The 15107-nt window shown below is 41.6% G+C and overlaps 2 protein-coding genes across 2 annotated transcripts; one reads left to right on the forward strand and one right to left on the reverse strand.

Annotated features, from left to right (window-relative positions):
• Positions 1-1095: 1095 nt before the first annotated feature.
• PUS3 (pseudouridine synthase 3) lies at positions 1096-11149 on the forward strand. The gene is made up of 5 exons (XM_055581231.1): positions 1096-1231; positions 8681-9099; positions 9212-9777; positions 10320-10510; positions 10627-11149. Exons 2-5 carry the CDS (start codon positions 8722-8724, stop codon positions 10935-10937), a joined length of 1446 nt encoding a protein of 481 aa, XP_055437206.1. The 5' UTR covers positions 1096-1231; positions 8681-8721; the 3' UTR covers positions 10938-11149.
• On the reverse strand, positions 3105-14969 carry HYLS1 (HYLS1 centriolar and ciliogenesis associated). The gene is made up of 3 exons (XM_055581232.1): positions 14813-14969; positions 8032-8149; positions 3105-4434 (listed from the first exon to the last, which is right to left on the reverse strand). The coding sequence occupies exons 2-3, from the start codon at positions 8043-8045 to the stop codon at positions 3504-3506; spliced, it is 945 nt and encodes a 314-aa protein (XP_055437207.1). The 5' UTR covers positions 8046-8149; positions 14813-14969; the 3' UTR covers positions 3105-3503.
• Between the last annotated feature and the right edge of the window lie 138 nt (positions 14970-15107).

Raw genomic sequence — 15107 nt, forward strand, 5'->3', positions numbered from 1 at the left:
AGCCACCACCCGCAGCGCGCAGGCGCCCTAGCTGCGGGGAGGTGGGAGGAGTCAGGGGCGGAGGGCGTGGTCCGGGGAGGAGCGGGCGGGAGGTAGCTGTCCTCACCCGGCCGGAGGTCCGCGCTAGGCATTACAAACCCGGCACGGGCGCTTCTGTGGTGAATGTTAGAATGTTAGGCTAACCTCTGCTGAGCCAGCAGCGGCGTGGGAGACTAAGCGGCAGGAATCTCCGCACTGATTCGAGAGTCCTACCTCTTCTCCCCCACCACCCTCTCCCCAGACTATTCTTCAGGTGGTGGGGCAGGACCCCTGCACCCCGCTTCAAACTCGCATGTTCGCCTTCCCCCGAAATTTCTGCTGCTACGTTTCAAGATGTCAGAAAGGCTAGTAGTGAATGGCATAGGAAAGTGGAGTCAGACGGAGTGAGGTTCACTGGACAAATGGGAAAGATGCAGAGAGGAAGTAAAGTTATTCAAATTCTAACTACTGTCCCTGTTACTCGATACCGGTCATGTTTCCAAATACCGGTTTATTTTCATCTTAGTTCTGATACGTGCCTCGTGCTGAAACAACGCGGAGAAAACTGTTTCCCCTTTGGTACAGCCGTCACCTCCCACCTTCACCTACACAATCAGGGATAGATTCTACTAAATGACTGCTAAATCTGGACAAAAGAGGCAGAATATTCTTTTCTTCAAATTTGCTAACCGGAATCTTGAGATTTCAATCAGCATCTCTAGAAAAACGTGCAAAATCCTAGTTATGACCTCTCCGTGGTGCTGAAGCAAGACTCCCTATCCTTGTTCGGTCACTCAGACATCTCGGTCATTTGTTATGAGACGATCACATTCCTTTTCAGCCCTTCATGTGGAATCTAATTGTAAATGGTTTTGACTCTCAATGATAGCTTTCTACTAATTTAACTACGAATAAAATAGGGTCAAGTTCTTTAAATTTAACGTTCTAAGATTTTAGCGGACTAGAAATTATCCTATCTTTTATTCTTGTCCTTGCGCAGGCCCCAGATCATGCCTTGTTGGAGGTGCATTGATAGTGGCCGGACTACAAAACAGTAGGCAGATTTCAGTGTTAAACCTGCACTTCCGGCTCTTAGAACTACATTTCCCATAAAGGTGGACTACATTTCCCATGAGGTCCCGGAGGAGCACGTAGAAGACGCAAAGTGACAGCTTCCTGTCTCGAGGAAAGCTGCGTGGCCGACAACGGGAAGGTAAGTGTGCAGGTTTTGGGGGGTGAATTATTTTCTGGGTTCTACAAAGAGGAACGAACAGATGGGCAAACAGATGGACGTTTCTCTCATTTCCCCTATGCGAATTTTTCTGTACCTTGATCTTTTCCGGAAAGCACTTTTGAGTATGGAAGTGGAACCTCGCTAAAGACCCTGTGTTTTTGTGTCGGTGCTTCTTGGAGCAGTTGTCAGGAACGTGCAGCAGTTAGGAGCTTGTTCTTCGATTTGTTGAGGACCCTGGGACTGCGGAGTGTAGTCTCTTCTGTCTCAGAATTCGTTTGCTCATGAAACCAAATAGTAGAAGTGGAGATTCCGGTAGTATGTGGAGTGTGGAGGTGTGGCAACATTTTCCCCCAAAATTTGAAAATTGGTTTGATAATTTGGTGACCCCTTTCCCGGGCTTCCCTTGTGGCTCAGCTGGCATGAAGAATCCGCTCACAATGCGGGAGACCTGGGTTCGATTCCTGGGTTGGGAAGATCCCCTGGAGAAGGCGGCTACCCACTCCAGTATTCTGGGTTTGAGAATTCCATGGACCGTATAGTTCATGGGGTCGCAGTCAAACACGACTGAGTGACTTTTACTTCACTTCCTGATATTACACGGCTGCTTGAGAACCACTGCACTTCACCCTGAGGAGGGGAAGTGGTGTTCTGGGGAAAACTGTAGAGTCAATTCTGTTTTGCCAAAAATGTCTTATTACCGGTTTAATACCTTTGGACTAGTTAATTGGTTTAATAAGGTAGGTAATATTGGGCTTTGAGAAATATATGAAGAGGCAAACCATTGGGAGTTTGTTTTTTTTTTTTAACTGATTTGTATGTAAAAGAAAATGCCATGTGGCTGTTAACTTTTAAAAAAGAGGTACAGACTACCTTGAATCCCACTACCTGAAGTTAGGTGTGTTGATCTTTCCTTGTGCTTTGTGTGTGCAGCAAGACAGTGCGTGCAGCCTGTTTGTTTCATCTAATTTTCATTTTTCTATTAGCTTCCCATATATTTCCAATGACTAACATCTAATTACTTCACTATTGTTGGACAGTTGGCAGTTTTTGCTTATTTGCAGTGAATGTTACCTTACATGTATCTTTGAGCCACTGATTATTTCTCTCCCTAATGAATGCTTAACAATGGAACTGGGTGAATGAATGAATGATGTAACTTAAATATTATGGAGAAAATGTATTTTAGCAGATAGTAATGGTCAAGGTCATTCATTTTTGTCACATGGCTGTTTTTCCCTTGAACAAGCAAGCTATTTCTGCTGTCACTCTTCTGGCTTAAATGCTAAATCTGACAGCCTCCAGGTTTTAGGTATTATTGAACCAGAAATCAAGAACAAACAGATCTAAGTTCAGATGAGCTCAGTTTGTGATTTGACCCTAACAGGCCAGATTCATTTTGGTTATTATGTCTGCATCTGGCTCCAGCTGCTAGTAGTTTGAAGCTCTGTTGCAATGTGGCAATAGCCTTCAAATGACAGACATGATTTCTAAGAAATTCTCAGAGACAAATTATGAAAAGTATGGCATTCCAGAAGTAAACGGAGGGCAACATATTATTGAAATAATTCTGAAACAAAACTTGGGTTAGAACCTTGCATGTGATATCGTGCTATTATTGAGCATCTATTAAAAAACATTTAACATGGTTAGTGGAATTACTGTATTCCTTTAGTAGCAAAGGTTATCTTGCTGTTCCTTCATGTAGGATTATGTGTAAAGGGCAGGTTTTTGTCCATTCCCTTTGGCTCTCATTTAGGTGTGGAGAGTATGATGGAGAGTATAATTGGAAGCAGAATCATAACCTAGGTTTGAGATTGCCTTTGGAAAATATTTAAGGGAAAATAAAGTCAAGTTCACAAATTTCCAAAAGTGTTTAATAGGTAAGCTTACTGCCCAGCAACTTTAAAAACACACTGATAAAAACAGCAACTCACATTGGCCAAAGGTAACAAGTTCATGAAACAAGGGCTGGCTTTGTTCACTAAGACAAAACAGAAAGCCTAGGTCTGTTTTTCTGCCATGATTCCTCTTGCAGTTGCTAGATTTGATGGTCATTTGGAAGTTAAGTGGTAGATACCAATGTGACATATACCTAGAAAAGACCAGTGATGGGTGAAGTCCTTACTCTATGTTCCATGGTATTTTGAGTTAGTTGTTTCTATTTAAATAAAAGGAGAGGTACTAAGAACCAGGTTATTGCAAACAATCCTGTGAAAGGAGAGACAAGTTTAAAAAAAAAAAAAAAAAAGACTTAAGAAGGAAAAAGAGGGAAGGAAGTAAGTTTCTTGGGCATCACACCATTTGCAAGGTCACAACGAACACCCCAGCGAAGGGCAGATCGTTTCTTCTCTGTTGGCACTAGGTAATTGTTTGGAACATATATATGCTGAGGCTTGGACTGGGCTTCTTCACGACAAAGCATCTGCTCTCGGATACCCCAGCGTAATTCCTTCCTATGATCTTCACCAGGTAACCGCATGGAGTCCCAGTCTCGTTTATATTCAAAATAGCGGGCTACCCGGTCTACCTTGCCCCGGTTTCGGCTCAACTGGTCCAGCCTTGGGAGGATAAAGGACTTGGGCCGGCTGGCAACAATCAGGTCTTGTTCATAAGCTGGAGGGCCCATTTCTTCTCTTCGTAGATAGCAAATGAGCTGATCTTGAGAAATGCCTTGGTATTCACGTGGTAGACTAAATTTTTGTGAAATATCAACTGGAGATTCCCTGTCTTCCTGGAAGTGCAGATTCATCAGCCTTTGTCTTAAGTCCCAGACATCCATGTCACTTTCTGTACCTGACTCTGATTCACTGATCATCGACTCATCCGTCACTAATACTTCCCCATCTGGCTTTCGACGCAGCACCTTTCTCTTCATAACTGGCTTTCGGAGTCTTTGGGAGGTCTCTGAGACTGCTTCTGAAGGGCCATTGCTTTCTGTATGTGGGTAATGCAGTTGTGCAGGAAAAGCAGGTTGCTTTCCTGAGGTTACTGAGGCTTTACTGTAGGGATCATACAGATTGGACTGGGCTTCTCTTCTGACATCTTCCTCACCATGGCCTGCACAGATATGAGCGAAAGCTTTAGCGGCTACTAACATTCGTTCTTCTGGATCCATATCAGCCCATTTTTGTCCATCAGGTCCCACAAGTTCCTCCACTGCTTCCCCTATACTGAAGGACCTTCTGTAAGAGAAAATCACTGATTAGTTTCCTGACAATAAACTCCCAGCTCAAAAACCATTCCCTTCCTATGTACTATTTTATAGCAATGAAACAGAACAGTCATAAGTACAACAGTTAAGTATATGGTAAAATACAGATTAGTACAGGCAGTAAGGGAGCACTTTGGAGGGGCATTAACTCAGTTCAGTTCAGTCGTTCAGCAGGGTCCGACTCTGCGACCCCATGGACAGCAGCACGCCAGGCTTCCCTGTCCATCACCAAGTCCTGGAGCTTGCTCACTCAGGTCCATCGAGTCAGTGATGCCTCCAACCATCTCATCCTCTGTTGTCCCTTCTCCTCCTGCCTTCAATCTTTTCCAGCATCAGGGTCTTTTCCAATGAATCAGTTCTTCCCATCAGGTGGCCAAAGTATTGGAGTTTCAGCTTCAGCATCAATCCTTCCAATGAATATTAAGGACTGGTTCCCTTTAGGATTAACTGGCTTGATCTCCTTGCAGTCCAATGGACTCTCAAGAGTCTTTTCCACCACCACAGTTCAAAAGCATCAATTCTTCAGCGCTCAGCTTTCTTCACAGTACAACTCTCACATCCATACATAACTACTGGAAAAACCACAGCTTTGACTAGACAGACCTTTGTTGGCAAAGTAATGTCTCTGCTTTTGAATATGATGTCTAGGTTGGTCATAGTTTTTCTTCCAAGGAGCAAGCGTCTTTTACTTTCATGGCTGCAGTCACCATCTGCAGTGATTTTGCAGGTATTAACTCAACCCAGGGTTTATTACCCGCTTCCATTTCCAGGCTCTTCTTAATCACTCCCAATTTTACTTCTGGAAGTCTTGCTACCTTTAGTAGCTCCTAGGATAGGTGGGTTCTGGCATAAGAAAAGCTCAAGAGATTAATGATATGGGGCATAATGCTTCATGTACAATATCTAACTTGTACTTAAAAGGAACACTTTATGTACCCAGCACTATTTTTTTGTGCTTTATATTTATTAATTCATGTTAATCCTCACAGCTGTGGGATGAGTACTCTTCAGTTCAGTTCAGTCGCTCAGTCGTGTCCGACTCTTTGCGACCCCATGAATCGCAGCACGCCAGGCCTCCCTGTCCATTACCAACTCCCAGAGTTCACCCAAACCCACGTCCATCAAGTCAGTGATGCCATCCAGCCATCTCATCCTCTGTCGTCCCCTTTTCCTCCTGCCCCCAATCCCTCCCAGGATCAGAGTCTTTTCCAATGAGTCAACTCTTCACATGAGGTGGCCAAAGTACTGGAGTTTCAGCTTTAGCATCAGTCCTTCCAAAGAACACCCAGGACTGATCTCCTTCAGAATGGACTGGTTGGATCTCCTTGCAGTCCATGGGACTCTCAAGAGTCTTCTCCAACACCACAGTTCAAAAGCATCAATTCTTTGGTGCTCAGCTTTCTTCACAGTCCAACTCTCACATCCATACATGACTACTGGAAAAACCATAGCCTTGACTAGATGGACCTTTGTTGGCAAAGTAATGTCTCTGCTTTTGAATATGCTATCTAGGTTGGTCATAACTTTCCTTCCAAGGAGTAAGCATCTTTTAATTTCATGGCTGCAGTCACCATCTGCAGTGAGTTTGGAGCCCAGAAAAATAAAGTCGGACAGTTTCCACATCTATTTCCCATGAAGTGATGGGACCAGATGCCATGATCTTCCTTTTCTTAATGTTGAGCTTTAAGCCAACTTTTTCACTGTCCTCTTTCACTTTCATCAAGAGGCTTTTTAGTTCCTCTTCACTTTCTGCCATAAGGGTAGTGTCATCTGCATATCTGAGGTTATTGATATTTCTCCCGGCAATCTTGATTCCAGCTTGTGTTTCTTCCAGTCCAGCATTTCTCATGATGTACTCTGCATATAAGTTAAATAAGCAGGGTGACAATACACAGCCTTGACGTACTCCTTTTCCTATTTGGAACCAGTCTGTTGTTCCATGTCCAGTTCTAACTGTTGTTTCCTGACCTGCATATAGGTTCTCAAGAAGCAGGTCAGGTGGTCTGGTATTCCCATCTCTTTCAGAATTTTCCAGTTTATTGTGATCCACACAGTCAAAGGCTCCTTTTCACAGATGAGTAGCCTAAGGTATGGACAGATTAAATAGCCCAAGGTTACAGCGCTAGTAAGTGGTTGAGCTGGAATTCTAACTCAGGCAGTCTGGGTTCAGAGTCCATGCTTTTAACTGCGAGAGTGATTTAATCCAAAAGACCATCACATGCATACACTCCTTATGCTTAAGTACTTTAAGTACCCAAACCTAGCACCCAATGCCAGTTTCCTGACTGGATCTAGAATAGGTATCTACTGCCCACTATTTCCTGTATCTCTGATAGTTTTCTTAAGCTGAAAAACTAATACACATACATGTAGTTTAAAGCAAGGACTCCCCACCCCCCCCTCCACCCAAAGCAAGTTTCACTGTCAAAGGCAGCTTATCATTTCTCCAATAATTTTCCATATTCATATGCACATTTTTATACCATAAAGAAACTATTCCAAATCGTAAACAGTCTTAGTGATCCAGCTGTGTCAGTGTCAGAAGTAACAGACTGACTTCATTGTTTAAAGGTACATGGAATTCCAAGGTATGGATGTACCATAATGTATTCAACCTCTTCCTGAGTGATTTAATTTAGTGATTTTATTTTTGTTCTTAAAAACGAGTCTTATAACACATATCTTGTAAATTTTACATACTTGTTTAAGCATATATGTACATTCAATTTCTAGAAATGTAATAGGTGGGTTAAAGGCATGTGTGCTCTCAATTTTGATAGCTGTTGCCCGATTCCCTCTAAAGAAGTACCGAGTGTGTGTATTCCAGAGCTTGTTTCTCGTTCCTCTCCTCTCTTCAACTTGGTACACTATCAAACACTCTCCTCTTTGCAGTCAGTTTGATAAAGAAAACAGTCCTCCTATATACTGCCATTTATTTAAATTGAGTAAATTTGAGCATCTTTTCATACATTTATAAGATTTTTTTTTCCCCTCTGTATGAAATATGCATGTTTCCCTTTACCTCTCAGGTTGTTGGTTTTTTCCCTTATTGATCTTTATATTAAAGCTGATTATATATGAAATACATACCATCATTACATTTTTCTTCCTAGTTTGTTATTTAACTTCTGACTTTTTGCTGTTAGAAACATATTCTTAGGTGGTCGCATTTTTTGGGTTTCTGCAGCGCCTGACTTATGCCTTTCCTACTTCAAGATTGTAAGAAGGTTATGTCATGTTTTCTCCTAATACTTTTATAGTTTCATTTTTTACATTTAAATTTGTAATCTATCATAGATACAGAAACTCAAAGAGCAAAAAACTAAATTGAGTTACCCAGACTTAAAGTAACCATCAAAGATTGTCTAGTGCTGTCCCAGTTTATAGATGTAGTACAGTTGTCCTCAAATTATTGCAATACATCAAGAATTTCAACACTGATATCTAAATTTTATTATCCAGAGTGACGTTATTTTCCAGCATGACAATTTTAACTACTAGAGGTACAGAAATCTCTTATCAGAACATGCATTAAATTTGACTTTAAAAGATCTTAATGCTTAATTACCTTCTTTGTGCCATCAGAGCTGCTTAAAGGGGGAAAATCTTGATTCCAGATTCTACTTCCAATATGAAGTACAATCACTGGCAAGTTTCTTCCACTGGGCCAGCTTCTATTGCACCACCTTTAAGACAGAACTGTTTTAGATGACAGGACACACCACCCACCACAAGCACCAATTTTATCTGCAGTATTAGAAAGCAACAGAAACTTGGAGTAGACATACTCCATATAAAAAGATTTTATGACTGGAAGATAGCACAAATATAATGAGAAGTCAAAAGGAAGTGTTTTAGGGGAAAAATAACATCAGTCCTCCACCATCTCAGCTCATGAAGAATAGAGAAATGAAATCTACATTTCCCCTAAATCCTTACTAAATCTTAACAATGCTAGCTGGATTTCTTTTTTTTTTTTTTTTTTGATGCTACCTTCCTTTTCCACTGTGAATTGACCAGACATGATGGAAAAGAATAATATCTAGATGATCGACCCATAATAATGAAGCTAATGCTTGTATCCCTGGGCAGAATCAAACATCTATATATCCCTTAGGCCTCAAATTAAATCTTAGATACTGTTTGAACATAATAGAATGATACCAGCATCACCAAGGCAATCAGCACTAAAATTTTATCTCTTACTCTCTTTTCAGATAGGGTGGATCTCTGTATTTATTCCTGAAGTTGTCATATCATGGCTGAAAATGACACAGACAGAATCCAGACTGAGAAACTCCTAAAAAGAGTACAGGAACTGGAGCAGGAGGTAAAACGACTTAAAAAAGAACAGGCCAACAATAAGGACTCAAACATTAGAGAGAATTCTTCAGGAGCTGGGGGAAAAGCTAAGCGTGCCTTTGATTTCAGTGCTCACGGTCAAAGACATGTAGCTCTAAAGATCGCCTACCTGGGCTGGGGATATCAGGGCTTTGCCAGTCAGGAAAACACAAGCAATACAATTGAAGAGAAACTGTTTGAGGCTCTAACCAAGACTCGACTGGTAGAAAACAGGCAGACATCCAACTATCACCGGTGTGGGCGAACAGACAAAGGAGTCAGTGCCTTTGGACAGGTAAGGGCCATTGTACTGTTTCGCAAAGCAAGCAACAGTAATATATTCTAGGTGTACATACTGAGTATTCAGATTATTTGTATCTCTAAGTATCTTTCTCTTAATTCCACAGGTGATTTCTCTTGACCTACGTTCTCACTTTCCAAAGGGCAGGGATTCTGAGGATTTTAATTTAAAAGACGAAGTCAATGATGTGGCTACAGAGATCCGTTATACCCACATTCTCAATCGGGTACTCCCTCCAGACATCCGTGTGCTGGCCTGGGCTCCCGTAGAAACTAGCTTCAGCGCTAGGTTCAGCTGTCTTGAGCGGACCTACCGCTATTTTTTCCCTCATGCTAACTTAGACATTGTAACCATGAACTATGCAGCTCAGAAGTATGTTGGCACACATGATTTTAGGAACTTATGTAAAATGGATGTAGCCAATGGGGTGATTAATTTTCAGAGGACTATCTTGTCTGCTCAAGTACAGCGAGTGGGCCAGAACCTGGCAGAGGAGGGATGGCAAGAACCCTTTCAGTTATGCCAGTTTGAAGTGACTGGCCAGGCATTCCTTTATCATCAAGTCCGCTGTATGATGGCTGTTCTTTTTCTGATTGGCCAAGGAATGGAGAAGCCAGAGGTTATTGATGAACTGCTGAACATAGAGAAGAATCCCCAGAAGCCTCAATATAGGTAAGTTAAAAACACAAACCCAGACTGCCCCCCACCCCCAAAAAACAGCTATTGCCTGTAGATATATTAGAATATATTTTAAAATATTCTTCCTTTCCCCACCATTGTCTAAAAAACTAAGTTTCTGATTCTCCCTTCATGAGGCTTTTACTCTAACTTGTAGAATGTTATGAACATGTAACAGTGATTATCTTTTAATTTTCTTCTGTCATTGTTCTATCCCTTTAGTAAGTAGCAGGTATCTGGACCAGGCCCCTTAAATAGTTTTACAGCATTATGGTGGGGCCAAGTCAACTCACTTCTAGGTGACTTGTTACAATTGAAATTGACTCTAATGTAGATCAAGCCTAACAGTGATCCATGGTTTTCTGCATTTTTCTTTTTTTAATTATAAAGTTCAACATGAGGGATGGTGTCATATTTTCTCAACTATTAGATACTCAATATTGACAAAATTTTCCCCCTCCTTTTAACCCAGCTAATCCTGTTTTTTAAGAACTGTTGGATGGCTGCTGTGTATTCTCATACTATTTCTTCTCTAGTATGGCTGTGGAATTTCCTTTAGTCTTGTATGACTGTAAGTTTGAAAATATTAAGTGGATCTATGACCGGGAAGTTCAGGAATTCAATGTTACCCACCTTCAGCAACTTTGGGCTAATCATGCTGTGAAAACTCAGATGTTGTATAGTATGCTACAAGGCCTGGACTCTGTTGCACTACCCTGTGGAACAGGTATGATGGGAACCAAAGTTATACAGGGTTGTTGGGGAGGGAGATTCACAGAGAGATTGGATGTGACTCTCTTGTGGTAAAGTGTCCATTGTAATGCTTGACTGCATATATTACAGGACCAAAGATGGATGGAATGATAGAATGGAGAAATGTTAAGCCCTCTGTCACAAAGCAGACCAGTGCCTTTGTAGAAGGAGTGAAAATGCGCACTTATAAGCCCCTAATGGATCGTCCTAAATGCCAAGGATTAGAATCCCGGATCCAGCATTTTGTACGTAGGGGACGCATTGAACACCCACATTTATTCCATGAGGAAGAAACAAAAGCCAAAAGGGACTATAGTGACACACTAGAGGAAGAAAATACTGTTTTTGAGAAACCAACGAAGAGAATTTGTGTTGATACAGAACTTAAAAGCATCATTTAACCACAGAAAACTCAACAAGATCTAGGAGGCAACAAAACACCATTAGGCTAAAGAAGTCTTTCTTGAACAAGAAAAAGTTTAAACATTCCTTCATTCCTGTCCAGAAGAACTAGAGGTGGGAGAAGCAAGAAGATATTTTTAAATGGACATATATTTACATACACCTGGAAACCTGTGCCTTGTGTTCAAATTCATTAAAACCAGAACCCACAAGTATCTGATTTGTTGTGCTGTTCTTTTTAAAAGCAAATGATACTACTCATCTGAGTTCTCATAAAGAGCTTTGCCCAAGTGTCAAAACTTAAAAACACGAAACTTAGTTATATATTTGATAAACTGGTTTAGTGAAAATGACCTAAGTAGATAAAACACAGCATCTTTTACGAAGCTTATCAATCTATTAATAGTGCTCTGTGAGCCACAAATGGTCTTTCTCCTTTAATTTTGAGGTAAAGATCCTTCTGTTTTTAGCATAATCATAGAGTGTATCAAAATATTCCCACTTAAACATATAAGAACAAACCAAAGCATTTTATTTTTTTTCAATTTTCTACCTTATTTCAATGTACTTTCACTGGCATTAGTTTTCAAGTAAAAAACAAACAAACAAACAAAAAACCTAGGAAAAGAACAGAGTTTAGGGAATCAAAAAAAAATCAACTCTAAAAAATGATACATGAGATAAAAAGCAACTAACTAAAAAGCCATGTTTAGGAGAGTCGATAGTAGAAGCAAAAGAGAGAGGATCAGGGTCTTTGATCTTAAGTGAAATCCTTTCATAGTTAACAAGATGTATTATCAAATCTAGAAGAATAAGGATTTAGTGACATTATTTTTGGTAGTTGTCATAGAAAAACTCAGGACAGTCATCAACAGACGAAGCAAATCAGAAGTCCCTAAATGTAACTTTGCAGAATTATCTATATTGTATAATACAATGTACAAACTCCAAAGTCTGACCCATCAGATCAGATCAGATCAGTTGCTCAGTCATGTCCGACTCTTTGTGACCCCATGAATCGCAGCACGCCAGGCCTCCCTGTCCAACACCAACTCCCGGAGTTCACTGAGACTCACGTCCATTGAGTCAGTGATGCCATCCAGCCATCTCATCCTCTGTCTTCCCCTTCTCCTCCTGCCCCCAATCCCTCCCAGCATCAGAGTCTTTTCCAATGAGTCAACTCTTCGCATGAGGTGGCCAAACTACTGGAGTTTCAGCTTCAGCATCATTCCTTCCAAAGAAATCCCAGGGCTGATCTCCTTCAGAATGGACTGGTTGGATCTCCTTGCAGTCCAAGGGACTCTCAAGAGTCTTCTCCAACACCACAGTTCAAAAGCATCAATTCTTCGGTGCTCAGCCTTCTTCACAGTCCAACTCTCACATCCATACATGACCACAGGAAAAACCATAGCCTTGACTAGATGGACCTTTGTTGGCAAAGTAATGTCTCTGCTTTTGAATATGCTATCTAGGTTGGTCATAACTTCCCTTCCAAGGAGTAAGCGCCTTTTAATTTCATGGCTGCAGTCACCATCTGCAGTGATTTTGGAGCCCAGAAAAATAAAGTCTGACACTGTTTCCACTGTTTCCCCACCTATTTCCCATAAAGTGATGGGACTGGATGCCATGATCTTCGTTTTCTGAATGTTGAGCTTTAAGCCAACTTTTTCACTCTCCACTTTCACTTTCGTAAAGTAGGACTTAAGCTTTTACTTTGGAAAACAATTATTTCAATAGGTTGTGAAGTTTAAACAAGATTTTATATACATAACATGTAAGTATATGTTACATATATAAATGGTGCTTTGCAAGAACTATTACATCATCCATTTCAATGTTCAAATGCAATACAAAACTACCTACTGAAGAGATAAACACAGAACAGAGGCAAGTAGGGACAGAAATGGAACAGGACACTGGGCTGGGTGGATTTCCAACACTAAAGCCCAAAGTGATTTTTTTTTTAAATGGCATGTGTACTATACTATGATTAGCATGTTTTCTTTGCAGTTAAATTATTGCACTTTTTCTTGAGTGTATGAAGATAGGTGTTTGCAAATAATAAAATATATAATTTAGCAAGATCTGTAAGTAGCTGTCAGTTTTTTCTTTCTTTTTTAATATAGAACTGATAATCCTTTCTCTTTACCTATGGGGAAACTTTCACACAGAAGCTAGAACAGCTTATATTTTGTAGATAAATACAGATATTATCTGTACCAAAATACCCAGCAGTATCTTGTCAAAATTTGAAGCAATTAAGTGTTCACGTTGAGTTTGTTACAAATGAAAGGATTTCAAGAGTGGAAAGGAAGGGTTTTAAATTGGAAGAGGGGCTGGGTCACTAGTTAAGATTCTAAACTTTGCTGAGTTAGAACAAATTCCTCTACTTCTTGGAAGGGAAGCATGTAGCTTCAAGGTGGCAATATTAGAACAAAAGAAAATAAAATACCTTAAAAAAAGATAACCATAATCCAAAGAAACAACAGACTAGTGGAAATTCTGTAACAGGTTCAAAATCACTTAATTCGCATTCCTCTTGGCAAATAAAAACATTAAGCTAGCCTTTTAGATTGGTAAGATTTTTTAATGCAGGGCAGAGTGTGGAGAAATATCTACTCTTACACTCTGTACTGTTGAGAGGGGAGGGGGAACCAACAGTTTTTCTGGAGGGCACTCTGGCATTATGAATCAGAATTTATTTTTAATTGCTTTACAATGCTGTATTGGTTTCTGCCATGCTGTATTGGAATCAGTCATAAGTGTGTATCCCCTCCCTGTTTAGCCTCCCTCCCACCATGAATCGGAATTTAAACTGTACCATTATTTCTAAGCCACAATCCATTTCCAAGAAATTATTCTAAGGAGATAAACTGGACAAGAATGCAAACATATATGTGTGCAAGTAACCACTACCGTACTATTTTCTGATGAAGAATTAGAAAAATGTCCATCCATTAGGGGACAGGTTAAATAATATGGCATAGGAGAGCCACAGCAAGAAATATTATGCCCCCATTAAAAATGATAATGCATGTCTACATTCGATATGGATCAAATGTCTTATTCCTAAAATACTAGGGACTGAGGCATGATCTACTTTTTAAATGAAAATGCTTTGTTATATTCAAAATAAATACATTTTACAGTCATGTAAATATCTGAAAAACCCAAATATGAACACTGATTTTTTTATCTGTGGCTGATAGAATCTCGAGTATTTTCTTCCCTTTTTAGTATGTATTTAACAGTGCTGGGATTTCTAAAAATAATGAGACTGTATAACTTTTATAACCAGGAAAAAAAGTTTTTTTGTTTCATTCTGCGGCAGGACTATAGGGTTCTTCAATTCTACACGCTATCCTAACTCACTAGGCAGAGTTTCTCGCACTGTAACATACAGAATTTGACAAAGGTGAAACCAACCAGAAGGGGAGAAGAGGTTTCTCCCTTCACAATGACAACAGAGTCTGCACCAGCTGGCCCGGGGCGTGGTCATCGTCTCGCACGCTCGCGGCCAGCCTCCGAGGAAGCGGACTCCTCCGCGGGCACGGGTCCCGCCGCCCCAAAGCCCGATCACCTCGCAGAGACGGGTGGACGGACAACTGGGGTTCTCGCCGCTGCAGCCGCCAGGCGGGCAGTGGACCGGCAGTGGGAGCATAACGTGACCTCGGGATTCGGGCGCGCCAGGGGCACGCACGGCGCCGCTCACACGTGCCTCCGGAGGCCGCACACCTGGGCTCTGCACCGATCGCCCGGAGGACCGTAACCAGGGGAGGGAGACTCCAATTCCTCGCTACTCAGAGCCCCATCTCTACAGCCGTGGGCGGGCGGGAGGCCCGTGTACCACCTCTCCCCTCCTTTGCCCGCTTACCCGCCCAGCCGACGTCCGTCGGCCGCACCGAGTCCCGCGGCGCGGCTATCGCACCACCGCAGGGTTCAGTTAGCTTCCCGCAGCTCGCCCAGGCGTACGGACCGCAAACGCGTCCAAGCTGCCGTTAACCGCCCGGCCGCCCAGCTTTAAACCCGAAGAGCAAACGGCCCCCTAAGCCCCGCCCACCGCCTTCTTATTGGCCCAGAGAGTGAACGTCTTCCAAATCGACATCCCGATTGGTGAGTATTTTCTCTTGGCCCTCCCCAACGGGCAGGAGGAGCCCTGGGGACTCGCG

This window comes from Bubalus kerabau, chromosome 5 (genome assembly GCF_029407905.1).
Source record: "Bubalus kerabau isolate K-KA32 ecotype Philippines breed swamp buffalo chromosome 5, PCC_UOA_SB_1v2, whole genome shotgun sequence".
Classification (NCBI taxonomy): Eukaryota; Metazoa; Chordata; class Mammalia; order Artiodactyla; family Bovidae; genus Bubalus; species Bubalus kerabau.